This window comes from Columba livia, chromosome 1 (assembly GCF_036013475.1).
Source record: "Columba livia isolate bColLiv1 breed racing homer chromosome 1, bColLiv1.pat.W.v2, whole genome shotgun sequence".
In the NCBI taxonomy this organism is placed as follows: Eukaryota; Metazoa; Chordata; class Aves; order Columbiformes; family Columbidae; genus Columba; species Columba livia.
Genome location: NC_088602.1, coordinates 64,801,937 through 64,828,114, shown reverse-complemented (window position 1 = coordinate 64,828,114; position 26,178 = coordinate 64,801,937). Strand labels below are relative to the sequence as shown.

At 39.9% G+C, this 26,178-nt stretch overlaps 2 protein-coding genes across 3 annotated transcripts in view; one reads left to right on the top strand and one right to left on the bottom strand.

Annotated features, from left to right (window-relative positions):
- RASA3 (RAS p21 protein activator 3) overlaps positions 1 to 26,178 on the top strand; it is a 176,858-nt gene that overhangs the window by 6,668 nt on the left and 144,012 nt on the right. The window lies entirely within an intron of this gene.
- CFAP97D2 (CFAP97 domain containing 2) lies at positions 6,086 to 25,362 on the bottom strand. 2 transcript variants are annotated; one of them, XM_065059581.1, is made up of 7 exons: positions 23,378 to 25,362; positions 19,808 to 19,888; positions 17,082 to 17,200; positions 15,041 to 15,233; positions 13,388 to 13,496; positions 10,475 to 10,585; positions 6,086 to 10,113 (listed from the first exon to the last, which is right to left on the bottom strand). In XM_065059581.1, exons 1-6 carry the CDS (start codon positions 23,468 to 23,470, stop codon positions 10,500 to 10,502), a joined length of 681 nt encoding a protein of 226 aa, XP_064915653.1. In that variant the 5' UTR covers positions 23,471 to 25,362; the 3' UTR covers positions 6,086 to 10,113; positions 10,475 to 10,499. The 2 variants fall into 2 exon arrangements, with proteins under 2 accessions (XP_064915653.1, XP_021147233.2); XM_021291558.2 differs by lacking the exon at positions 23,378 to 25,362 and adding an exon at positions 22,060 to 23,369.

Here is a 26,178-nt window from a genome sequence, read left to right as displayed (position 1 = left end):
GTTACTGTACAAGTCTGGAATCAGCTGACAGGTTCCTGTGTGTTAATTTGTGCTGGGTTTTGGAAAAAAAAAAAAAGAAAAAAGAAAGAAAACTTACAAACTGATCCGTAGTCTAAGTGGAAAACGGCACTGGGAGATTAAAAGGTTTTTTGAGCTTTCAGTAATGGCCTGCAGAATTAAAACAGTTTTCTTTTTCATAACCATTATTGTGTCTTTCCTCTCCTCTCCTCTCCTCTCCTCTCCTCTCCTCTCCTCTCCTCTCCTCTCCTCTCCTCTCCTCTCCTCTCCTCTCCTCTCCTCTCCTCTCCTCTCCTCTCCTCTCCTCTCCTCTCCTCTCCTCTCCTCTCCTCTCCTCTCCTCTCCTCTCCTCTCCTCTCCTCTCCTCTCCTCTCCTCTCCTCTCCTCTCCTCTCCTCTCCTCTCCTCTCCTCTCCTCTCCTCTCCTCTCCTCTCCTCTCCTCTCCTCTCCCTTCTCCTTTTCTCAGCAGGATGGCATTTGTAGTTTATTCTCCACCCTAGGTCTAATAAATGTGTGAAGATACATATTAGGTAGCAGTGATGTAGAAAAATATGTTTCATACCATTAACTCTTCTATTGATCTGAATTACTGTAGAAGTACCAAAATAAAATACACACTAGTCTTGTTTTGATTTTTAAGAAATATTTATTTAGTTATTGATTTGTGTTGTGCTTGCTGCTGGAAATACCTGGTTAAATTCAAGTCAAATTAGACACTTCACAGTTTAGTCTGGGTTTGCAGAGGTAGTTGTAGACCTGTACCCATTCTGTCTTTAACGTTTCCCACAGATCACAAAAATGTCATAAATTTCACCATCTTCTCTAGCTTCATTTTTCTAAGCATGTGTGCTCATGCGGCCATTATGCCCAGCATCTGGAGTTTCTCTTCTACTTATTTCCAGACTCCCCACTCCTTGCCTTTTCCTCTCCTGCTCCACTCTAGACATGGCTCAGCCCCTCCCTTTTTGGAAGTCCTATATGGCTCTAATCAGAAATAGCCAACCAGCATTTAATAACCTTCAAAATCCACAAGTGTAGACCCTGACTGTTGCCGAAACAGACATTATGCCATGACATTTTGCCCTATGGAAATAACGTAAACATACAAATAATAAGACCAAATATTAATCACATTTATAACAATAGGCTCAACTGCACAACGATAATTCCTTATTAAGATGTTGTCAAAATAAAATGTCATCAACAAATTTGTCATCTAGATCTCCATAACATGTGCCAATCAAAACTGTTGAGGAGATTTTTTCTTTTTCTCTTTTTTCTTTTTTTTTCTTCTTTTTCTTTTTTCTTTCTTTTTTCTTTTTTTTTTCTTTTTTCTTTTTTCTTTTTTCTTTTTTCTTTTTTCTTTTTTCTTTTTTCAATTTTTGATAAGCTCTGAAATAATCCTCCAATCTTCAGCCAGACATTGGAAACTTGGTCTTTGCAATACTAAGGCTAAAGAGACATGGTGAACCAATACACAGCAATACAGTGTTGCTTTTGGTTGGATTTCTATGCACCCTTGTAAGTCTGAGCATTGATATGGTCCTGCAGCATAAAAGCAGGTTTATTTTAGTCTGGGTTATTTGATATTCTTTGCCTAACACCCAACAAAAAGCAAAAATGCTGCCTAACAACACTAGGGGTCACTGTAAAACGGGATTATAATGAGTCTTGGGGCAGTTCATTCACAAACTGAACCTGTATTCCTCATATCCACATATTAACCATTCCAAAGCTTGGCCGTGTTTTATTTCTTTGGCTATTTTATTTCATCTGGAAGGAAGACAAACAAATGGATACCAAGATTTAACTAGCAGAGGTAAAAAAACAATCTGTCTTGCGATTTGTGAGCAATCTTTACAAAGTCATAACTCATGTTTTGCGTTCTCCCATGCTCATTTGTCACAATGTGCAACGATGTTACAAGTAGTTGTAGTCTTTTTGTGATGAGCAAACTGAGATAAATGCCCTGTCTCGGTCTAGATTTATGGAACCCAACAGGACCCACAGGACCTGAAGTGCCATGGAGTCACATTAGTCAGAAGGGTCTGAGGATGCCTCTTGCAGAACTGATACTGTTAGTTCCTGTTCAGACCAGCTAAGCAGACAGAGCCCTATTCCTTGGGTATTTTATTTTTTTAATAGTGATTATGAATTCTTCACACATATTTCAATTTTGGAAAGAACCTCCTCTTGGTTTTTTAGATTAATGAAAGATGAGAGTTGCATCAGTCTCAAGTCTTCGTCCTGAGTTGCATGGGAAATTAGAAAGCTTTCTATAGCCTTCATTATTTTCATCTAGTTCAGCGTGTGCAGCTGCAGGCACTGGCTTGCACTGTGAGGGCACACCTTTTTGGGTGATCTGTCTTTCTTCAGCAATATTGTATTATGCGATCAAGATGTACTGGAGGGGAAGGCTGCAACCCTAGAAAGTGTCTCTTCCAGCACAAGTCCTTTTTGCTTGTGGATTTGGGTGGGGGAAGGGAAAGGGAGGAAACCTCATGGGAAGCAAAGACTTTGCTGGTTTATAGTGCAACCACCTCTCTTCTGCTCCAGGACCACTGGTCTGGAGTGGGTGAGTTGCTGGTGCTGCCATGATAAATTGAAACAGAGTTTGGATGGCTGATTTTTATGCATGAGACTCGACAGCTCTGCTTACAAAATGCAGGAGTATGTGTGTGCTGCACATGTCAGGCAAGTGGCTCCTGAGCAGCATTTTCCTCTTATCTATTCTGTTCCTGTTTAGCGCTTTGGAGGATGAAAGAAAGGCACCATGTGTAACAGCTGATATGTGAAGCTTCAAGTGGTCCTGGCATTTTGCAGCCTTAAGTGCTGAACAGCTGACTATTTATTTATTTTTTTCCGATTTTAGAGATCTTCAAACTGAAAAGGAATTAAATGCGGGGCGGGGGAAAGGAGCCTTGCTCTGAAGAGTGTGTGATCTGTGACTGCTACTATAAGCAAAGCTGTGGCAAACTAGTTAGAGCAAAGCTTTGCTATGATGCCTCTATTTTGTTTGCTGGTCGAAGTCGTGAGGCCACACAGTTACTGTCATCTGTCTGTCAGCTTGGATGTACTAGTTTTTAAAAGCTATTTCTAATGAATGCAAATATTTTAGGGAATGTTTTAGGCATCAGTGGGCAGAACTGTAATGTTTTGGGCATTAGAGACTGGAAACAGGAGGCAAGCAATCACAGCTTCAAGCACTTTGACAAATGTCAGCAGAGCAAAAACCTGGTTTTGATGGACAACTTACAGGACCCTTAACTCTTCTGTACTCAGAATTTTATGTGGTAACACTATGAATGACTTAAGACAGGAAAGAAATAACACTGTTGAGAGAAATAAGTATCACAAGGGGCTGTGGGAAATAACGTTGAACTCTCACCATAGAAAGGAACGAGATGGAAGAGTTGCCCAGGGACCTCTGAGAGTGAACGGAGGTATGTGTGATGAATTCAGTCCTAGAAATGCTGCTAGTCTGTAATCCCTTAGCAGTTGAATTCTCTGCACTTACAGAAGCTGGAGATACTTTTCCACTGCTTTTAGAAAACAGAGTAGTAACATTATTGTAGCTGTGATAACTGACTGCCCTCACTGTAGGAAAGATTTAGGTTGTTTTATTAGAATCTAGCCATGAGTTGGTGAATAAAATGTCAGCATACTTCACTACTCATATTGATAACAAAAGAGCTTGTACCATAGACAAAATTTTTCCTGGGCTAAGAATAAGTACCATGTCCTTCTACAGCATATTCTTTTACAACATATTCTTTCAAAGCAAGTCTCATGAGCATTGTGTTAACATGCTTTTAAAATTGTTTCATTTCATGTCTGCCTGTGGTATTTCTCAACTTAGCCTAGCTCCCAATATTTGCAAGGAGATTTACACGAGTATACATACCTGGCTCATCCCTCTCTACCAAAATAAATAGAGACCCTGAGCTGCATTCCTCAGCATATTAACCTAGCCCACTCTACCTGTCTTTCAAAGACCAGAGAGATAAATCCCGTCCTGATCTTCTGGGTTGCATTTTGCTACAGTTAGACAAATTTCACAGAAAAGTAACAAATTCCATAGAATAATCCACCTTCCTAATATCATGTGTCACCAAAAACCATGGCAGGAACTGGAATGTTGCTTGTCAAGTTCAGGCTTAATATCTCATTTCTTCCCATTTGGTTCCTTCATAGATTCTGTGCTTGCCTCAGGCGATAGCAGCATGTTTCTTCATGATGAAATGTGATCGGTTATCTGAATGCTGGCTTTATGAATGTAAGTGGCATTTCTGTTGGTTTGGCATGAGTCTTAAGAGGTTTGTTTGGTTGTGTTTCTCTTTTTTTTTTCTTCCTAACTGCTGGCTGGATTGTTCTAGTCTATAAATTAATGTACTCTTTTGGTAGCACAGCAAACCGGCCTCAGTGTGTGTTACTGTCATAGATATTATGATTTTTGCCAACTGACTCACCTTTGGCATGCATTAGTAGAATTGGTAGCCCTGTCTAAACACAAAACTATACACGTGGAGCAGCTTTCTCTTATCTACCCATCCGATCTCTCACATCGAAACAGCCTGGGCTCTCTTCTGAACACACTTGGTCCAGTCTGGGCTTTCAGTGTTAACAGACTCAACCAAGTTGAATTGTTTGTCCCTGCGGAAACCGAGGATTTGAAAACCACTTCCTAGAACTTCACACGTTTAACCACAATCAAATTAACACCATTACTCTCTGCAAGCAAGCCATGAGAAGCTAGATTCTAAAAGAGCTATGCATTTCACTTCCATGGGTTAAAAATTACTCATCTGGAGCCTAAAAAGGCTCCGTGATATAAAGAGAAAACAGTCTTTTCTTCCACCGTTCGAGAGATTTGCTCAACACGTGTTTCAAGAGACACGTGGAAAGATCTATAAAGATCCCAGTCACGTTTGTGGACAATATTACTGTAATTAGTAATTTCCCAGTCTTTCTAAGGCCATTTCCAACTTGTGAACAGCTTATTGCTTTCTTCTGTGCAAAGAGGTTTATTTCTTTAGTTGCATTATTGAGCCAAATGGTATTTCAAGTTAAACAGAATGCTTATTGGGGTGGCACCTTTAAAAGTACTAGTAAATTCAAATAAACTAGAAAAATCCAAGAATTTCACTGAAATTATCAAAAGATCTTTTTAAGTTTTATATATATGTATATATATATATATATATATATGTTGACCAGACCACATATGGTTTAAGTGAAAGTTTCATCTTAAATGTTTAACCCAAAATATGCTTGGGAGCCATGATTTGGATGCAGCCTTCTCCAGACCACTAAGGTTGAAGAATAAATTCTAGAGCTGAAAAGGTGGGATGTGACATGTACTCGGAGGTGTGGACTCCCCACGAGCTTTTTTTTTAGATAAATTAATGTGCAGTACTTGCCCCCTCTAATTGTTAATCACACCTGTGCCAATATGTTTGCTTGAGTTTATTTCATGCAGCTGCTGCAAGTCCAGGCAGCCAGATGGCAACCTGGCTCTTCCAGCATAAAAAACAGAAGAAAGAAAAGAACTAGGAAGGTCTCAGATCACCATGTAAGGACCTGATCCTGCAGGCACTGGGAGTTTTGTATATGAAGGGCTTGTAAAGTCAAGTCCTTTGCATGCTTTGACCTAATGCAATTAGCCTACCCTTTCATTTCAGTGGCTTGAGCTGTTCACCATTACAAGTGTGGTCAGATGAACAATATTTTAAAAATTGAACCAAACACCTTAATTCAAATTTTGTTATCTAATTAAGATATAGAAACATATTTAGACAACCAACAAAAGAAGGCTTGATTTTGTTTGCTTTCTGCCTGAAAATGCTGGATGCCTTTGAAAACGAGATATTTTATTTGGGCACCTAATTTAAACTTCCAAATCTGAGATATTTTTTTTTTCCCCAAGCTTCCAGGTAGGTTTGGCATGTAAGCCATGTATCTTGCAGTGAGAATGTTGATTTCACAGAACACCCAGAACAAATATGTCAAACTCTAACATCTATCTTTGGTATTTGAGGTAATGTAGAAGGCAAAACATTATTCTTATTATAAGGAGACCCAATTACGAGCAAGATTTTTTTTTAAAGTGTATATATTTACAAACTCAGTAGCAGAAGAAATTCCTGATTCTGAGAAATTATAAACATCAAAATAAAATTGTGTTTACAGTGTATCAATTAGTTGCATGAGGATAATATATTAATGTGATGGAAAAAATGTGCAAGTGTGCAGCTATGCCAGCCTTGGTCCTTTTCTCAGAAAGGTCAGAGGATAAAAGTATTATTCCCTGTCAGGCAGCCAGCACCATTTTACAGTTGTTATTAGTTGTACTGAGCACAGAGGAAATGAGCTCTTGCCTTCAGCTCACAAAATCAAAACCTGAAATGAATTGTGTAAAACATTCAGATTGGATCTCTAACGTACTTGAAATCAATCTTAATTCAAGTCCTGACTGGCTCTAAGCACTTGCACCCATTTGCTGGAATTTTGTTTGTCTGATGTTTTCCAGCAAAAGTGGATATATATATATATATTTTTACTGAAGTCTGAAGATTTGCAAACTTTCACAGGTTTTCATGATTGGTATTACAATGTGATCTGTGCTTTATACTTTTTTTAGCTGATGCCATCAAGGGTTTGCAAATATTGCTTTGATTTTTCACAGTTGAGGTAAGGCTCACTTCAGCTGAGGTTCTAACCTAATCCAATGGACTGAGAGATGCCTCCATGTATATCTGCACCCATAATGAATTTGAAACAGTCAGGTGGTCTGTATCCTTCTTGTCTCCCTGCCAACCTGTCTACCTTTTCATGTTTAATCAGCTACGTTTTGTCTGGCCTAGGGTGTAGCTGGGATGTTGAAATGCTTTAGGTCATGGCTGCTACTGTGTTCTAGAAGTCTGATAGAGGAGGTATCAGTACTGCAAAATGCTTAAATATAAGCTCCAACTGAAATCAGTTAATTGAAGCTAACTAAATCAGGTTAAAACAGCAGCAAAGATGAAGTTATTTGTACTTCATGCAGAAGCTTGTTTTCAAGACCACACAAAACGCTTAGCAAAACGGAGATCAAACTGCTGCAAAAGGCATGAACTAGAAAAGCAGCAGGAACTCTGGCTAGTGGGTAACCAGTATTTCCTGATGGTTTATACCCTCTTTGCTTGTCTTTCATATTGGGTTTTCGCAGGTGTTTATGTGTGTCCAACCTACAGCTGCACCCCTTTTGGCTGGGTACCCAGCAGCTGGCCCAAAATCTGTCACGTTGTCCTCAGGAAGATGCAAGCTACGCTTGGTTAAGAGTGTACTTCCTCACACTGTAACCTGTTAACATGTATTCTAATTTGTGGTAAGCTTCAAGCTACAGCATCTAGAAGTGAAATGAAGCTTGCCCTATACAGCCTGTTAAAAGAGCTCGTCCAGGTTTGCTTTGCATGCCTCTGTTATGTGGAAACCTGGCAGAGATGGGGTGACCAGATTAAACCAATTATCAATAATACACTGTTCAGCAAATGCTTCTGTTCCTGGCAGCGTTAGCAAAGTGGCAGGAGCAATTCAAAGGCCGCGGTGGCCGCAACAAAGAGCTGGCAGCACACGAACGATGCAGCAAGAGGCCTCATGAAGGACAACAGGAGGGGGTGGGGAAGGCAGAGGCGAGAAGTGATTGTCTGTCTCCTGATAATGGGACCAATTTTCAGTGCAGCTACGCCAGCTGAGCTCCAGGGAGGCACCAGGGAATCCAGCTCAATGGGCTTTAATTTGTGTGTATGTGTCTAGATTATATATGACAGGCATGATTCCACGTGCCTCCCAAATCACGGTGCTGTACTTAAACCCTAATACATAGATAATGCAGATGGGAGACAATCAAAGCAACCTTTGTCATACTGAAACTGAAACTCTTGAAGGTAGAGTTTAATCAATGTATTATTGGAACTAAAATTCCAGCTTTACTGTAGTGACTGTGTTACTGGGTGCCATATTTAATTCATGAAGAAAACTACGAGTTTTAGAATAGAAATGAGACTCAAAATTTGCTGGTTGATGCAGAATGTAAAATTAATTTTCTGTCAGTCCTGGGCATCAAAGAAGTAGGCAAGAAAAAGAAAAAAAATCTTTCTTGTCTGTTTCTGGATTCCTTTTATCAGACTCTTGAAGATCTCAAAAAATGTTACAAGAAAACACTGCAGAAAGGCAGCTGTGATTCACTTCACAAGATGCATCTCTGTTTTTACCAAAGGAGGTTTTTCTTCATTTCCTTTAACAATGTATGTAAATGTCAATCTTCTGTAGACTGAAGAAAGATTTCAGCATTATTTCAGCATTATACATATTGATAAGAAAATTATTACTCCTCTATGGTTTTGATAATATTACCTTGGTTTTGTTCTGTTTTTCAGATAGGTGAATTGCTAGGAGGTAGCAATATATCACTTCTACACACACGTATAATGGCAAGTAATCATTACCCTTGTTCTTGAGCTTGTATGTTTTCCTACAGCTTTGGCAAGATTTGCTTTAATTAAAAAATAAAGAATCTGCTGATCCAAAAGAAAATACCACAGAGAAATAAATCTGGGTTATATTTGGCTAATAAGGAAACAGAGGATGGTTCCGGATGTGGAGGTGACCAGGATGTTCCACTCCAGCTTTCCTTCCTCATTTAACTTTTCTTTGGCTGCTCCTGCCAGAAACAATGCACGAGGGCTGGAACAACAGCAGGCAAGGAGATTTTTGATTACCTGCCCCTCTGACATAGCAGCACAGCAACAACCATACCTCCATTTTCCTTCCTGTAGGGTCCTTCTTTCCCACCCCTGGGATCTTCTTTCTCCTGATGTCCCTTATTTTACCCCACGTATGGTTTTACAGATACTGTCCCAGCAGAAGTTAGCTGGTAAACAGGAGAGTTGTAACAGTACTTCAGGATGACAAATTAGGCAGTGTCTTCCTGTAGCCCAACAAACTGGCGCTTCCACACATTGTGGTTCATATGTTTGTTCAGATTCTGGGTTTTCATCTGTAGAAAAGCAGAAGAATAACTGGACCTCATGTTGGCAAGAAAGTGACATCCACACATGATATTTTGAGCAACAACCTCTCACTGACTCATGAACCTGGATCTTGAACTCTGTGGTTATCTGTGTACAGACGTAGGTACATGTGCTTTAATTTGCAGAAGTGCCTGGGGCCAGATTAATTTCTATTATATGTAAGAGTTCAGATTCTTCTTATACCTGAGCTACTTCACTTGGTGATCTAGTTGGCTTGTCCTGAAATGTAAATGGTGAGTTTGGAGTTCAGTGCAAACGTGACCCTCTGACTAATGTGACAGTAGCCTTTATGCCAGAATTCCTCATATCTGTGGTGGAGGCAGCATTTCCGTCCTTCACAGCAGGGTGTATGGAGGCATGAAAACATTTTAATACTGAAGGGACAAATCAGCAGCATAAACCACAGATTTAAACAAACCACCATGCTGTGCTCTGTCCTGGTAACCTCTAGTTGCTGCTGCATGCTGCAGCTGCTTTTTTTTTTGCACTTCTTTTGTGCTGATTTAATTTTTAAACACATACAAGTGTTTAAACACCTACTACATCCCTTCTAAATAAACCTTACCATTTATTTTTAGAAACACTTTTAAAACATAGAACAATTAAACTGACTTCGGTGAGGTTAGCAAGGAGAGTCAAACATGAGTGTTGGGAAGGAACAAAGATCCTCACTGTTAAAGTTTTATTACAATTTTTGTGGTATATACCTATATATATATATGTATATATTTTAAGTTCCTGCTGGGACATCAGGTGAAAACCCTTCAAAAGAAGGTTTCTTAACTTTGTAAGAGCAAAGGAAGACTTGAAAACATGAACTGTGCATGTTCTGTAACTACAAAACAAATAAAAATATTCACACTTCAGATTTCAGTTTCGCAACTTTTAATGCAATAAGACAAGTGCAATATTTTTTTAAAGCCTGAATTATTATTATGTTTTTTTAAACCGCAGGCAGCATGGTTTCAACTCATTATTCTTGCTTAAACTTGAGAGTCTGGAAATCCAGGTAAATAGTTTTCTCCTGAAATCATAAAAACTCTGTGTTAAAAACAAATAAACAAAACAACAAACAACCCCCCTAATTATTGAGGAATATTTAAGCAATATTCCTTTTTATGGTAAATATAAAGTAATAATAAAATGAATATACTCATGGTTGGTGTTCATCCAGTTAAAAGGAGGGTGGTGGTGAAACCAGATTAGTCATTCCTAACTTGGACAAACCCCGATTTTGTCTATATTCATAATTTTTCCATGGTAACCAACATGGATTATTGAGTTACAACCATTTTGCTAGCCTCCATGTGTTTCTATTAACCCTCAGGAGAACTATTCTGGTGTTAAATACCGCCAGGCAGTGAGTAACCATTTTTCCACTTTACCAAAGGAATATGTGGCTTTACTTCTTCATTGCATGAGAGGAGCTTCATTCTCAAATTCATCTTCGGTGAATGGATCCAACTCATTAACCCACTGGAAAACTATTCTCCTTTCTGGAAAAACAAAACAAAATAAAATAAAATAAGAAAATAGGTTTTCCTTTGTGACTTTTATCCTGGAGCTGACCTTGCTTAGGGTCTAAAGAGCACAAGTGGTGGTATAAGACAAACAGAATGGAAGAGGGGCACAAGCAGAGGAGTAAAAGGGGGAGAGTGACCTCTTATTTTCCATGGCAGTGAGCTGGTAGTTAAGCTTGGCCCAGTCATTTTTAAAATTTCATCACCAGTTTTCTTTTGACATGGTTTCTTAATGTAAGTTTAATATATCCACAGCAGTTGCAGTAAAGATAAAGCTGCTAGCCTGGATTTACAACAGTGAAAATGGAAGCAGAATTCGACATTTTCTGTAACTCTTAACATTCTTTTATATGTGGTACTTAAGTTCTCTGTTGTTTCAGGTATTTAGATTGCAATCATACCAGTGTTTCAGTAGCCAAGTGTTTTACCTTTAGAGCCAGGGATTTGAAGAGAGTAACGTTTCTACTTAATTATAAGGCAAGTGTACTTAAGGCAAGTGGCATTCAGTCAAACAGTTTAGGTAATTATCATCCCAGTCTGAAGCTTTTAAAGAAGAAAAGGAAACAATAATTTTGTTTGGTTTGTTCAGTGATATAATTTGTTAAGGACAGATGAGCCCCTACAGGTGCCCTGGTGATCTGTGAAGCTGAGGACTTCAGGGGTGTTTGACTTCAGCAATAAGGACATAGGACATTTTCATTAAAAAATCAAACTGCTGTTAAAGCCAAGCTGGCATCTTCCCTCTGAAAGCAACGGAAGTTTTGGTTAATTAAATTACTGTATTTTTGGCTCTTGTTTAAGGAATGCATAACCTTTCTTTCAGAAACGAGCTACAGTTGGAGGAAAGCATTTATGTGTGCTTGCCCGATGTGATTGCTGTAACAGAGGTGCACAACAAAGGATGTGTTTGTCTGCCCTGTCCTCTCCCATCATGGCTGGTGGCTTGAGATGACCTCCATCCAGCCATGGAGCCCTGGGGCTGACCATGGCATGGGGCTCACCCACTCTGCGCTGGGTCTGGGCCTACTCAATGCGCCCTAGGACACGTATTACCGCAGCACATTGGGCTAGTCCCACCTCTGCTTTGGGCAAGCAAGAATCCTTTTTCCTTCTTGACCCAAGCACTTAGGTATGGTGAAGCTTTTCTCTCTGGTGTGGTGGGTTTGGGGATCCTGCCCTGAGAAGGTGTGAATTTTCTGAACCTAGGAGTTTGCATTTGTACGGCAGAGTCATTGAAGTACTGGAGGGTTGGTGGTTATGGTAGCTGTTATTTCTACTCTCAGTTCAGTACCATAAAGACAAAATTTTGTATTTTAGAGTTTCTGTGCTTCAGAAAATAAGTTTTCATCATTAGCACTTCAAACATTATTCGCTGAACCATATTGCAAATGAGAAAGGAGAAAATGTCATAGAAAGCATTTCCAAGTGCCAGGATGTAAATAGTTACTGCCGGGGCATCTGCTTGGAAAGTTGGCAGCCTCCAAAATAGTTGTAGTTTAAATTCTACTTCAGATAAAGCAAGAGCTGATATTGGTTTGATGCTTGGTGTTGATTGATACCTTTTCTGAGAGAAATGCTGCTACCTCGCTATATTAAGATCAGTTTGTGATTTTAATACACACTATCTTTTGAAAAAGTGTAATTAAAAAATAAGCAATACCAGATATACATTTCAGAACAAAAGTGTCTGTCCCCTGAACAATACACCAATGATGGTCTAAAAGAATGGTAGATTATAACATGCAGAGAGCTGATGGCTCACATGGTGCTGCTTCTCCCCACTTCAAGCTGGTAAATTCCATTTAAATGAAGCTAGAAACAAATTCCATGTATTTTTAGTATTTTTGCTCTGTGAATGCAATTAGTGTGACTGACACAAAAATGGCTTAAAATCATGAGTGAAGAAGGAAGTGGTCTCTGCCGCTGTGTGGGGAGGGTGTTGGTCCACCAAGCGCTCTCCCTCACAGCATGTGGCTCAGAGGCTTCAAAGAGCCTCTGAAGACTTTCCAAAACCCTCACTCTGAAGTATTTACCGTTGGCCAACTGGCTCCTTACTGGGAAGACTTTGGATACCGAGACGAAAATTGTCATGTGGGGAAAAAAAACCCTAATCTGAATCAGATCAATTAGTTATGCTACAGTTGCTCAGTTACAATCCTTTTCCCAGTCAGGCTCCTTCTTTGCTAGCTTTTATAAATTCATAGGAGTTTTCTTGGTAATTATAAGGGAAGTGGCTTTTATACCATTTTACTTTATGATTTTTTTTCATTATATTGAAGACCCAGGGTGTTTAATATCTATGCTCCTATAGAATACTTAACCCCCTACTGTCCTAAACTATATGAGTCCTTTCAGCTTCTTCTCCCAGACACCCCTGCTCAAGCTGGAGTTCAGCTTATAATTTTTGCTGAGTTTACCTGCATAGAAAAGGTTACCACCCGCTCAAGTCCCTTCTTTTCCGATGCTAGAAATTATCACCCACATAGGAACAGTGATATTTTAACATAAACTACTGAAATCAAAGTATGCTGATGCCCAGGGCTGCAATCACAAAATGGGCTCAGAACCCCCTGTTCTGCTGGTCCACCATGCCAGGAAAGGAGTGACTTCCAGAATAAGGCCAAAGCAGAAGGCTTACGAGAGCAAAATTTCCAAATGCTGTACTTATCCAAGAGGGAATACAAGCCCTTTGCTACTTCCTAAATTGCTTTCACAGGAGACTACTGAAATAATGCTATTTCTGGAACTTAGTCTTGTTCTAGTTGTTCTTTCCTTTACCATGGTGGGCATGTTCTCTTTCCTTCATCTTGCTCTTCACACTTCCTTCTTTCAGTTGCTTGTTTCTTTTTCTGTCTTGTTTAGGTGTTTTCTCTTTAAATTGCTCTTCCTGCCAGAAACGAAAGAAATCAGTATAAATATATCTAAAATAAAGAACCTGTCACTGCCTTGATTCTGGAGACTGGAAAAAAGTGTTTCCTAGTGACTGCTTCTTACAGGTATTATTAATTATGGAGCACAGACTTAACAGTTGATGTGGGGAAGGTTGCAGGTTGTACTTAGTTGTCTTTGAGAATTTGTTTATGTATTTGTAAAAATCTGCCAAAATCAAAAGTTGGCGAGCATATAAATACCTGAAAAATACAGCCATAATTTTGGTACTTTCTGATTACGGAGCACCTGGCTTTATAACCTTACTTTTTTAATAGAATTCTTTGGTTTGTAATGATACTTCCACAGCAATTAAAGCTCCCAAATATTTCCCATTTTAGAAATCTCTCTTTCAGGTGCTTATTTCTTTGTCAAGTCTTAGCTGTTTGGGTTGAAACTTTCTATACTTGTTTTCTGCCTCACACTGAATAATTTTGGAAATAATTATTAAAAATTGTACCATTTTATTCAAGAATGGTCTCTGGACAGAAGTTGGTGAGAGGTTCTGTTTCTTATTTACGTTGGCACAATTTTTATTGTTTTTCTTTGATTTTTCCAAATCCTCTGGAATTAGAACTGGAACCAAAGGTTTGGCAAAAAGATAGTCTGGGGATAAAAGAAATACCACGTACTGTCCTGTGAAGACTCAGATAGATTTGGATGAGCTACACCTCTGAAAATCTTTTTACGTATGTCCAGAAACTACAGACTTCAAAAAGATTCATGTCAGTGGCCTCGGACTGGAGGTAGTGGGTAAAGCAGTGAATATAGGGGCTGAGGCACACCCATATATGTTGAATCAGGCTCGCATGATAGAGGCCATACCTCCCAAATTATGAGACATGACCATGGAGGCCCAGCAGTCCAAGGTGACAGGAAGGATGGGTAAAGGCAGAGCTGATGTGCTGCAGCTTCCCGTGGGTTGGTTTGGGAGGAAAGTTGGGAGCTTGTGAGTTAACAGGCTCAAAGCTGGGGAGTTTGGACATGGAAAGATTAAAGACAGTCAATTTTCTTTCTCTGGGAAAGCTTGCTAAAACCTCATATAGCTGTTTTGTTATTGTTTTCTTTACCTCTGTTACTAATGGAAATACAAAGCTGTTCACTTTGCACAGAAGGGCCAGTGTAGGGTTTGGAGCCCTTAATGCATATGCCCACCTGGTCACCTCAAATGTTGCTGCTGTGTTTGGCTGTTTCTCTCAGGGAACTAGTAAGCCACTGCTTCTTTTATTTAATAATTATTTTTACATTTATTTCTGAGAGTGCCATCTCTCCATGGTGGACAGTCTGATTGCAGAAACTACAGCACTTACAAATCACCTAATAAAGTCTGAGGAGCGCTCTGGGATTCATTTGCTGAGTGGCTGTACAAACGAAAGGCTGTTGATTGTGCGCCTGGCTGCCACGTGCAGTTAATCCCCAGCGCAAAAGCGCAGCGAAATGTGCTCTATGGGCAGTTCCGATCCAGAAATAACCGGGAAGGAAAGAACAGAAGCTCAGGGCTACCTTCAGGCTGTGTGATTTACACTGCCCACGAGGATATCTTGCAATGCTGGCCATGTATTTTTCAGCTCGTTGCCAATCCTCGTGCCATCGCTGAACCTGATAGTGAGGCTGCGCCTTTGTAATTCTATCCAGAATGACACGGTTCTCATGGCTCACTCTCCGCTGCTCCTGCTTTCGTTTTTCTGCGTTTAAACTAGAGGGGAAAAACCATATAAGTAGAGTCAAACTTCTTCACACTTGTTCATCTTACCAAGACTGGGAACCTGGAATAAGAAATATCTGTCAATCTTGTGTCAGGGGAAAATTCACCTCAGGTTTTATACCTCTCCTATGCAGACTTGCCCCTTCTTGATCTGCATTAACTGGCCCTTGCAACCCAATCCTTTTGCCCTTCTTAAGAGGATAATCTTTGTTCAGTATCTTCGGAACACAGCCCTATATGGAGGTTTGTTACATTTTACAAGAGGAAAAACACTGGTTTTGGCTTGGATTAATGCCAACCCTCCAGGCTTCCAACTTCTGTAGTGGGGTACTGTAGGTGAGAGCATGGTTGGTGTCTGAGATGCTTAACAAGCAGTTTCAGTTACTTTAGTTTGTAGGTTTATTTTGTGTACAAACCTGGTGAACCAAGCTGGGAAGCATGACAATAATGGAGATAAGTGTACTGCCTCAAGAACCTTGCAAACTTCTTAGACTCATTTCCCAGGCAGCTCAGCTGATCTGGTGGCTGTCTCCTGCCACCAAAAAAGGGAAGGACTTGCTCTTTTCCTTCCCCTGCTCATCTCCCCACTGCTTCCAGCTGTGTGGTCTTCTGCACCCCTTGCACCAGCCCTGGAATCCATCACTTTGCAGAAAGTGGCAGAAAAACTATCAAGGTTTGTTTATTTTTGTTGGGTTAGTTTTCTGCTCTGTCTCAACTTTAATTAGCTAATGGAGAGGTTTGATGAAAACCAGAGCTGATCCAAAGAAAACAACAAGAGTTTGCCACTTGAGTGAGGAAGGGAGACAGGGAACGAAGAGGGGGACGATGCTCTTCTCCTTCCATATCTTGTGGAATTGCACCTTCAGCAGTGGCATTAACTGGTGCTTGTTGATGTCTGCACTGATCTGGGTATTATTCACTAGTGACAAGCTGCAAGCACTATGATACAGATTTGCATGATGTGGACATGACCAACTCGGTTTTCAAATAATTTCTGTCTTCCCTATGAACTGTGCAAATGTCAGGATATTTGTGATGGTGACGTGTAGTGAGTTCTACCCAGGTCATTTGTACCTGAGCTGCATTTTGCTGTCTGGAGACACTTTAGGGCCCAATGAGCAGTCTGTCTGTCACGAAGTAGTCTGTCTGTAAATGAATCACAGGAGGTAACAGCCGCCACCTGAGTTATACAAACCATTTGCTTCACTTCAAAAGCTTGTCCCTGCTGTTGACTGGTTTTCTGTGCCATATGCAGGGTGTGAACTTCCTCCTGAATCAAAAATATGTAAAGTGGTTCTCTCTAGTGATAAATCTTCAAGGCATATTTTACTTGGTCTCCTTTGGGCAGTAAATTATGTTCTCACTTCTGCCTACTTCCTGCTCCACGTTTTAATTTTTAATTCTATTTATTGCTCTGCGTTTATTTCATCTCTAAGCTTTGGATCTCCCTGTTTCCAGAGGTGTCTGTAGGAACAACTGGCAAAGTCAGCAGCAATGACTCATGTAACAGGAACAACAGCTTTGCTGAGAGATAATAGGTTTGTTTCATTTATTTCCTTAAAGTAGGGCAATGTTCTCTCTCTCTTTTTTTTTTCATTCCCTCAGTTATTAAACTGAAAAACTAATTTAAAGCAATCTTCTCTTCAACAGAGGGTAGGGTGAAAATGACCCGGCATTGGATTTCATGTGACAGGGCAAGCAAATGGCTTTCTGAAATGCTGATTATACCTTAGGCTGCCTTTTAAAATACGTGTCCTCACAGAGCAGTTTATCCTTAGCTATGTTTGTCACTGGGAAGGTAACTTGATAACTATATAGAAATAGTGCTGCTGATGTTACCTTTTGGCTTTATAGTCATTTTTGTTGTCGATTTGTCCCTTTGTTCTCACGATGCGGGAAATCTTCTCCAGCAGCACACGGTTCTCTCTTTCGATGGCGGAATGTCGGTCTTCCTCCAACTTTGTATACAGAAGGGATAAAGAAATGCTTTTCTTTTTTACAAGGCCACAGCAAGCAGCAGTGATATATCACAGATACCCAATGGGGTGTTCACAATTATTGTTCCCTCCTCTACAAAGAGTGTGACAGACACTGATGAGGTAAAGTTCTGTGCTAGTGTTGAAAGAACCCTTTGTTTCACCATTTTAATGGTGATGCAATGACAGAAAGCCCTTTGCAATGCTGTGAATTTGACCCTGAAACACTTTCCTGCAACCATACCAGCAGCCTACACGATTACCAAAGGCATTTAATCAGTCTAAGTGGAATGTCTATAAATATTTGTTATTGTGTTTTCCAGGATCATCATTATCTTTTTCATCTCTAGCAGCCTTCATAGACTCTTGACAGATTCTAGGATTCTGATAGATACTGTACAAACACATGATGGGACTTATCCAGGCTCCTCTGAAGTCAATGGGAGTCTTTCTGTTATCTTCAGTGGGCTTTGGATCAAATGGTAATTTTTCCATTGACTTCAGTGAGATTTGGATTAAGTCCAGTTGCAGGTCATTTTTGTCCTGGAGGGGTTGCAGGCTGGTGTAAGAAGAGAAGCAACAACTGGGTGTAACTAACAAATGGAGAGAGATGTATGAGGCAGTATAAGCTAGTTCTGCTCATCATTAGCATGATTTTAAGCCTCTTTAAATTTTATTTTAAAATGGAAGGCATTAATAATCTCAGTCTCTGAAATTAACTGTGTCAAAAGTGGGATGAAAACTGAAGGAGTTCAGTGGAGGAGGAAGAATCCCTTTGGATAACCTGGGGCATTGTCTAATTTGTAAAAAATGTTGCCATTTTTTCAAAGAACACAAATTTGAGCTAAAAGTTTGTTTGTGGGAACTGGGAAGAAATGGGGGGAAAATGAAGACAAAAACTTAGTTTTGAGGTTATCAGAGTCCCAAGAATTCCTTTTCCAGCAGGGTTGAGTTAGAGGTGATCAGAGAGAAGCTGGATGGAAGAAAGCAGGGAAAGTGCATTTTTCATGGCTGGACTTCAACATCACTTTCTCAAAAGCATCTCAGAACAGTGTCACTGAAGAAATGGTCTTGTTTTGAGCATACTAATTCACTCTTTTCCTTTCTTCCCCCACTTTTTTTTCTTTCCCCCCATATTTGATTCTGGGCACTCCAAACATATCGCATGTCCTTTATAAAACAAGTAGGAAACCCTGCTCGTCCTGCTCTGAAAGTTTTGAGCGGCTGATGTTAGAGTAGCAAGTACTGTAGGGAATCTAGTGTGTCTGCCTTGTTTGATGAGGTTTATAACCAAAGTGGAAGCGAGTCAGGTGCTGGTCACACTGTAGTGTAAAAGTACCTAAAACTGGTGCATTAAGTAATCCCATCAGGCTCTGAGTAACCTTGAGGAGAATTATTGTGAGGAGAATGATTGTAAGTAGAACTGATTACTAGAAGATTGCAACACTGGAGGGGTTTTTTTCCCTTTCCCTTTCCCTTTCCCTTTCCCTTTCCCTTTCCCTTTCCCTTTCCCTTTCCCTTTCCCTTTCCCTTTCCCTTTCCCTTTCCCTTTCCCTTTCCCTTTCCCTTTCCCTTTCCCTTTCTTTCCTAGCAGTTTGGAAAATATGAGAAAGAGAATAGGACGACAGTCTCACTTCCAGATATCAGGACCTATAGTTGAAAGGAACATGCCTAAGAACATGCAGTGCATTCCCTTTGGTGGGGTTTTTGTTAATCTGTGTGTTGGGGGGGGGGGGTCATGCAATGTTTCATTTTCAAAGCAACTTTATCAGTGTTATTTTTACAGTAATAGGAAAAAATTAACAAGGGCAATTGAATCCACGTCCTAATATAGCACATGACTTTATGCATGGAGAAGAAATTAATTGTTTTGCTAGTGAAATGATTTTAAGGTGTCTGGGGATTATTATGTCGCACAATGAGATGATAAACAATTTTAAGGAAATTAATTCTGAAGTCCTTACATGGGCTGCACTCTCATTGCCTGAGGGGCACTGTGTTGGAAATTAAGTCTTTGAAAGAGTTTAGCTGCACCTATTTTCTACCGTGCTCGCATTTGTTTGTTTGGGTTTTTTTCATTGTTGTTGTTTCCTTTTAGTGAGCAAAGTTAATTAGCTAACAATTTATTTTCCACTCTCATCTTTTAATAAAAATTTGCCTCTTGGGAGCGGTAAGATTTTGAAGGATAACTGCCAGTCACGGCTACCCATTGTTATTTCTTGTGCTCTGAATACGTTAACATCCTATTATTCTGTTCATTGCTCTGCATGTTTCTTGATGATTGTGCTATTCTTGTTATTTGCGATGGTTTTTCATGGTCGTGCAGAAGCATCTTTTAAGAGGCTATTTGAACACTTCAGCACTGTTAATCTGAAGTGCCCTGTTTTCATCAATAATCATAAACACCAACTAAGTTATTTAATGTTGCTGGGAGCATGCTATTAATGGATCCTGATAGTCCTGTCGCGACAATCACTGCACTGAGGGGAAAAAACAGTCCCTGAATTGCGACCATTTGTTAGTCTCTTTGTTTTCTTTGAGATGTGAAGGTAAGCATGCCAGTGCTCTGTGAAATAGCCAATACCATACCTTCAGCTTCCCTAACTTCAGATGAAGATGGCTGTATATTGCAGGAGAGCTTGTGTCCACTGATGGTTTTGCTGCCTGGATCTGCAACAGAAATTAAATGCTTGTCCATTTTTGTTGGAAATACCCTTGCATATCATTACAGGAAATCTTTTAATTCCCATGTTCTGTTTTGTTAGCCAGCAGTGACACTATGATTCATTACATCATCAGCAAAGCCAGACTTGCCCAGAAGAGTAGTGGGAAATGAGAACGTTACAGGCAGTTGTTCTAAAATCTGCTGGAGAAGCAAAGGGCCCTTTATGTTGGAGAAACGTGAAAATACATACAGTCTGGTTATGATACATGGTGTTATGATACAGGAAAGACTGTCTAAGAGAAGGGAGACAGTTCTTTTTAGGCATCCAGCAGAAATAAAGGGGCTAGTGTAAGAAAGCCCTAGGTACTCCGAAGCTGTGCCAGGTCTTCCAAAGGGATGCACATTTAGGATGCTGCCAGAAAGAGGTGAGCAATACTGGAAAAGGACTTCTTGTGCTGAAAGTATTCCCAGGCCTCTTCTTATTAACGCTTCAGAATGATCATCAAAAGCAAATTGTGGATCTAATTATACTAATGGAGTTGGTAGTTCAGTGGCACAATAATATTTATCTCCGTCCTGACCTAAATAACCATGCGATATGCCAGGAAGAATAATAATCTGTTTCTTCAGTCTTGGACTGAAGAAACCCTATGGAATAAAAGCTGGTAATAGGGGTTAGAGCAAGACAGGAGTTAGATGGGTGATCACTATCTCAGACTGGGGTTCTGCAGGGAGTGAGACCAGATCAGTTAAAATAATGATACCGTGATTTTTGTAATGAAATACATGTGATAAACATTCCCTCTGTTATAATTCATACCTGAACCGTTCCATCTCAGACAGACTTGTGCTATTTGGAAACATTTATCAGTAATACAGAAAGAAGAGAAAAATACTTGCTATTTTAAAAAGGGAGGCTGCCAAGTAAGAGCAGCAGACACATCACCATCACAAGCCACATGCAGCCGGGCACGACCAACGCCCTGCCTGAGTCCACAAGTTTTCCACGTCTATTTCTCAGATGTTTAAAAGATGCATGGATGAGGTTCTTAGGGACATGATTTAGTGATAGTGTCAGGTTAACAGTTGGACTGGATGACCTTGAGGGTACTTTCCAACCAGAATAATTCTATGATTCTAAGAGCCAAGGACCAGGCTTGAATCCCTGACAGCAGGCCTGTGTCGTACTTACCACCAGGACGGGTTCCTTGCTTTTGAAACAGAGCAAACAATTTACAGCCTTGACTGGGACAGTGTTTAGCAGTTTCTAGCTTTGTCTGAAATTCTGTTGAACTGCTTGGACTCTTCTGAAAACGTTCAGCTGCTTTCTTGTGGCAGTCATCTCTGAGGAGGTGGGATCCCAGAAGGGGCTGCCTGCTCTCAACTCCAGCTGATTTCAAGGGGAGAAGAGAGCACTCATCTTAATCCTTATAGGTCCCATCATGATAAGTAGCTGTTTTTTACTGGATAGCAGAACTAAAGTGGGTACATCTCTGAGGGTTTTGGCACTTTTGGCTTCTGCTGCTGCTATCTCCTCTGCTTCTTCGTGTGCTTTACATTATCATGCTATTAAGTTATTTTAAAAGTAACTTTAAGAAGACATGCACTTCGTAAAAGAGGGTTACTGTATCAGTCAGTAGAAATCACTGGTGTGAAGAATAAAATGTGATAGCTATGCAAGCTCTGATTTTAATTTATAGATATGCAAACTGTTTCAAACTTGAACAACAGAAGGTGAGGTTAGAAACAACATTTCTTCCATTGAATTCATATCAATATAATTTCATTTTCTGGAAAGTGTTATGATTAGTTTGTCTTCTGTCCTTATATGCACAACTGTAAAGGTAAAACCTGGTATTTTTTAAGCCCACCCAAATCTCTGTTGTGGTGCTGTCCAGAGCTATGGTGTTTTTGGAGCCATTTTGTACTTAATTCTGTGCAGAAAGTTGCAGAGGGGAGGTTAAACTCTTGTTTTTCCCCCTGTTCCTTTCTTCCATTAAGAAAATAACAAAATTATTCAGACTGGAAGTATTTGCTCTTGTGTACATAGAAACACGCTGACGTATTTTGTACCTCTGCATCATGGAGAAAATGATAACTTGTTCCTAACCGTTGCCATCTGTTTAGTGGTCTTCTCCAAGAAGCATACCCTTTTACATATGTATATGTATGTTACCTTTTTTTCTCCCTTGCTCCCTATTTTTGCACTTTCCTCTCTTGCTCTGGTTTGGTTTGTGTGAGCTCCTTCAATGCTAAGCCTGCACATTGTCAGACAGAGGCCCTTAAAGCTTTTTCTCGGGGTAATCGTCGTCTTGCTTGGTGAATGCTGGTGCCACATGTGGACTGCACAATTCAGGACAACCTGCCAAATTGCCCCACTACCTCCAGTTGCCACCGCCCACAGGTACCACTGCTCTGGTAGCTAGCCCCAATTAATGGCATTGGAAGGCGGTATCTGGGCAACTAGCGTGGGGATCCAGGAACACACCAGCACGACAACACAGGGGCACTTGGAAAGGCCACACTTTGGCCATTAGAGACCTTGTTAGTCACTAATTGAGCTGTGTGTGTGAACCCTGTGATAAGGAACAAAATTCTGAGCCATCCTTTGCCCAACATGGTAGTTACTCTTCCGCTTCTCGTGTGCTCAGAAATTAACACTCGCGTTGAATCCAATAGCAGTTGAGTCGTGGGAAATGTTTTGTTCTCTATAAATACATTTCTTCACTATATATCATGATAGTATCTGGCCTCTATTCTTGGCCTTGGAATGCCTTAGCGCATAAATGAAGTGCTCTGTATGCTGAACAAAGGAGAGTTCTGTCCGCACGGTGGATGCCGAGAGTATTTCGGCTACGCTAATATCAGCTCCCTGCTTTAAAACAGCTACTTTTTAAATAGCTATGCTTATATACAATAGTAAGATTAATTCATGCAGCAGGAAATTTATTTCTTTCAATATTGTCAATTTGGTTAGGAAAAAATATGTCAAATTCAATTATCTACTTCATCTTTTTTCCACCTGCAAGTCAAATCATGGGAACAATAGAAGGAAGGAAGGAAGGAAGATATTTTTATACAGTTAATGAAACAGACCCAGTCTGGAAATAATGAAGAATTATTTCTTCGTATTAAAGCTAATTACATTGTGATACAATCTTCCTAAGGTAGCAATACAGTTGAATCATCAGTGATGGTATTCACTACTTATGGATTTTCAAGAGGCAGTGGTCCTGCATTAATACCGATTTGGAGCAGATAACTGTCCAAATCTTTTTCACTTCTGACATTGGTGAGCATCATTATGGTAACTCTAAATGGAGACAAAAACTATACCTATATTTGCTGGATAATCTTAAAATGTGTCTCTTGTACCTCATTGCTGATCAGTATTCATAACGGTATTAAGAATGACTAGAGGGATGCTGTAGCCTTTTCGGGCAAGCATATTCTTTCATGAAGGCCTCTGTTCTTTATCAAACAGTCATACCTACCCTTTTCTTGTGTCCTTCATACTTTTCTTTGTCCCATTTTAGCTGAAGATATTTGTTGCCACATGGTAAAACTGGCTGGTAGGATCGATGCATCTTGTACAAAAAAAAAGCATCTCTGAATCTGGGCTTAAAAAAAAAAAAATGTATGAGTAATACCAGTCTGAGCCTTTCCTAAACCAAAGCCCTGGAGACTTGTGGTATGTTTGTAGCCGGTCACGTGGGGGTTGTCATGGCATCGGTGCTCCGAAAAAGAATGAATAGCTGGTGGTAGCATTTCAAACAATACATTTAATGAATAGCAAACAAGAAGTGAATGTTATAGCAATGCATTCCAAAGAGTATTTTATTAATATATAAAATAGATTGCCAATTATACTTTGCTAGCCAGACCTACCTCCTGCTGATGAAGGAAAGACAGTGGTGTAAGCTATTAATAATGTTTTGCACACTACTGTAAATATGCAAAGGACTGTATAATGGGCTATATTTGCTGAGCCTTGAATTGAACAGCATGCCTCAGTAACGTTCTGAGCAAACCCACAGTGGGAAGTGTCATCTGTTGCACTGCAATAACTTGTTTAAATAATTTTTTTCTTTCATTGATAAGTATGCACTTTTTAAAAGCCACAGCAAATATGTTTGTAGCTAAATAGTTCTGGTTTTTAACAGCCTTTTCACCTTTCTTCATCTGCATGACGTGTTTAGTAATGAGTTACGGAAAACTCAGTCAGTCATCTGAAAGCCAGTTATTTACTGACCTGACCACTGGTTCTCCTGCAGGGCCACTGTGACTTTCATTCCTTGTAGGCAATGTTTGGCAGGGAGATGAATGGACAAAGATTTTTTTTCTCAGGCCCACACAAAAATAGAAAAGCTGCTTCTGCTCATTCAGGCTCAGCGTGGCCTCCTCCAAAGCTGAGTCTGTGCTGACACAGTTCACTTGATGATTCTGTCCTCGTGGTGCAGAGCACCCTGAAGCTGGGTCCAGCAAACTGCCAAAGGACCTGGCTTTTGGCTCGAGCATTTTGTAAGTAAGGCCCGTAGCTCCTAAGGAGACTTGAATTACATTTTGCAGCTGTCACTGGTCTTCAAAACAGGTAGGATAACTTGCACTGTATAAAAGCACTGGGAAGCAAAGAGGGAACCTATGACTGACAGTACCGAAATTCACTAACCAGACTGAGTCTGTACAAGCATGAACCAGGAAAAATTCTGTTTTAGCACAAGGCTGCTCGTGCAGGTTGTTCTTACGCAGTGTCTCACATGCCTGCAGGGGAACAGCAACACATCTGTCACGCAACCACCCAAAACAGAATCAGGGCCAGTGGTCTCTTGAATCGGTACCTTGACTAACTTTTGCATTTGAATAGTAAGGTTAGACACAGGGGTTTGTGATTTTTGTTAAAGTTGATGTGAAATAGTGCTTAAAAAACAGAATCAGACATAAAATTTAAACCTTGTAACATACTAATTTTGAGCCGTAAGGCCAATGCTCTTATTTTCAGGCAAAAGATGGAAGGAACTGAAAAGCAGGTTCTTTTCAGCTGCTTGAGTTCTTATTATTTTCTTGTTAATGTAGTAGGAGATGTGAATAATAGCATTAAAAATAATAAAGAGTACAGAGTTGAAATGCATTTTTTCAAATATATATAATATCTAACCGTGCACACTAATACAATTGTGTTTTGCTCTTGAACAAACAGAAATGCTTAGGTTCTCATTTGCTTTGCAGGGTCTTGGCCTTGGTCTTTTAAATGCTACGTGTGTAGTGATCTGTTGTGAACAGACATGAAGGGCACCATTAAAATTATCTTTTCATTGATTTTGATAAAGCCCTTAAGATATAAGGAAAACTTAGCCTCTTACATTGATGGAAACATGGCCCAATAAGAAACAGAAATAACATGGAATAGCTGCCTCACTGTTTCTGAATTAAAATTTGTGATAGAAGGGAAGTGGCTTTATACTTCCTTTGTGGTTGCCTGGTCTCTCTCTACCTTTAGAAACTGTTGACCATATATGCCTTCATTCTCAATGGGGTTTGGCGTGCTTTTTGTTCTAGCTGCCTTTTGTTTTGTGGTCAGGAAAGCAAAACTCAACAGTTTCAAATTTGACTGTTTTCATGTTTGGCTACCTAAGGTCCAGAAGGTCCTTTCTGTCAGAAGATGGTGCTGGAAAACAGGTCCTATCTCATTCTAATTTCATGGTCTGAACTTACAGCTACAACAGGAGATTCTTCAGAGTAGCATTTCACCACTTAGTCAAAGCAGTCTCATGAAGCATCCTTAACAAACTAAAACCTCTACAAGATAAAGCAGATGTTTCTGAAACATTTATTCTGTAGATTTTACGAAGTGACAGCCATGGGAATTTCCATGTTATATATAGAAAGACTTGCATCTAATTTCTTGATAGCAAGAGGTACTTGCTGAAGAACAGGTGAGAAATACAGGATATTTCAAAAATACGGCCTCAATTTTGAAACAGTATATTTCACAATGGCAACATGTTACAATTACACAGAAATTTAGAAATGGTTTAATGAATTATCAAGTTTTAGTAATTTTTTTATCAATGCTCCATGTTCCCTCCACCTGGTGTACGGACAACATCGAGACGATAGTTGAATTTGTCCCAAACACCTCTCAAAGTGTCTTCTTCACTGAGGTCACCGCTGCTGTGATTCTGTTTTTGAGGTCATCCAGATTAGTCGCTAATGGTGTTCAGAGTTTCAAGTGGTAAGGGTTTCATTCATGGGCAGTTCATGGTTGCAGAGATACAGTGATTTCACATTGGGTCCT

Bases quoted from the DNA above. Each gene is read 5' to 3' on its own strand.
- CFAP97D2 (XM_021291558.2), bottom strand. From the start codon at position 22,221: ATGTGGCACCAGCATTCACCAAGCAAGACGACGATTACCCCGAGAAAA. The intron at 13,497-15,040 runs GTAGCCCTGAGC...CGTTTCTGGCAG, and splicing joins GTAAATCACACAGCCTGAAG to GAAGAGCAATTTAAAGAGAA. The intron at 10,586-13,387 runs GTAAAGGAAAGA...TTGTTTTTCCAG, and splicing joins AAGAGAACATGCCCACCATG to AAAGGAGAATAGTTTTCCAG.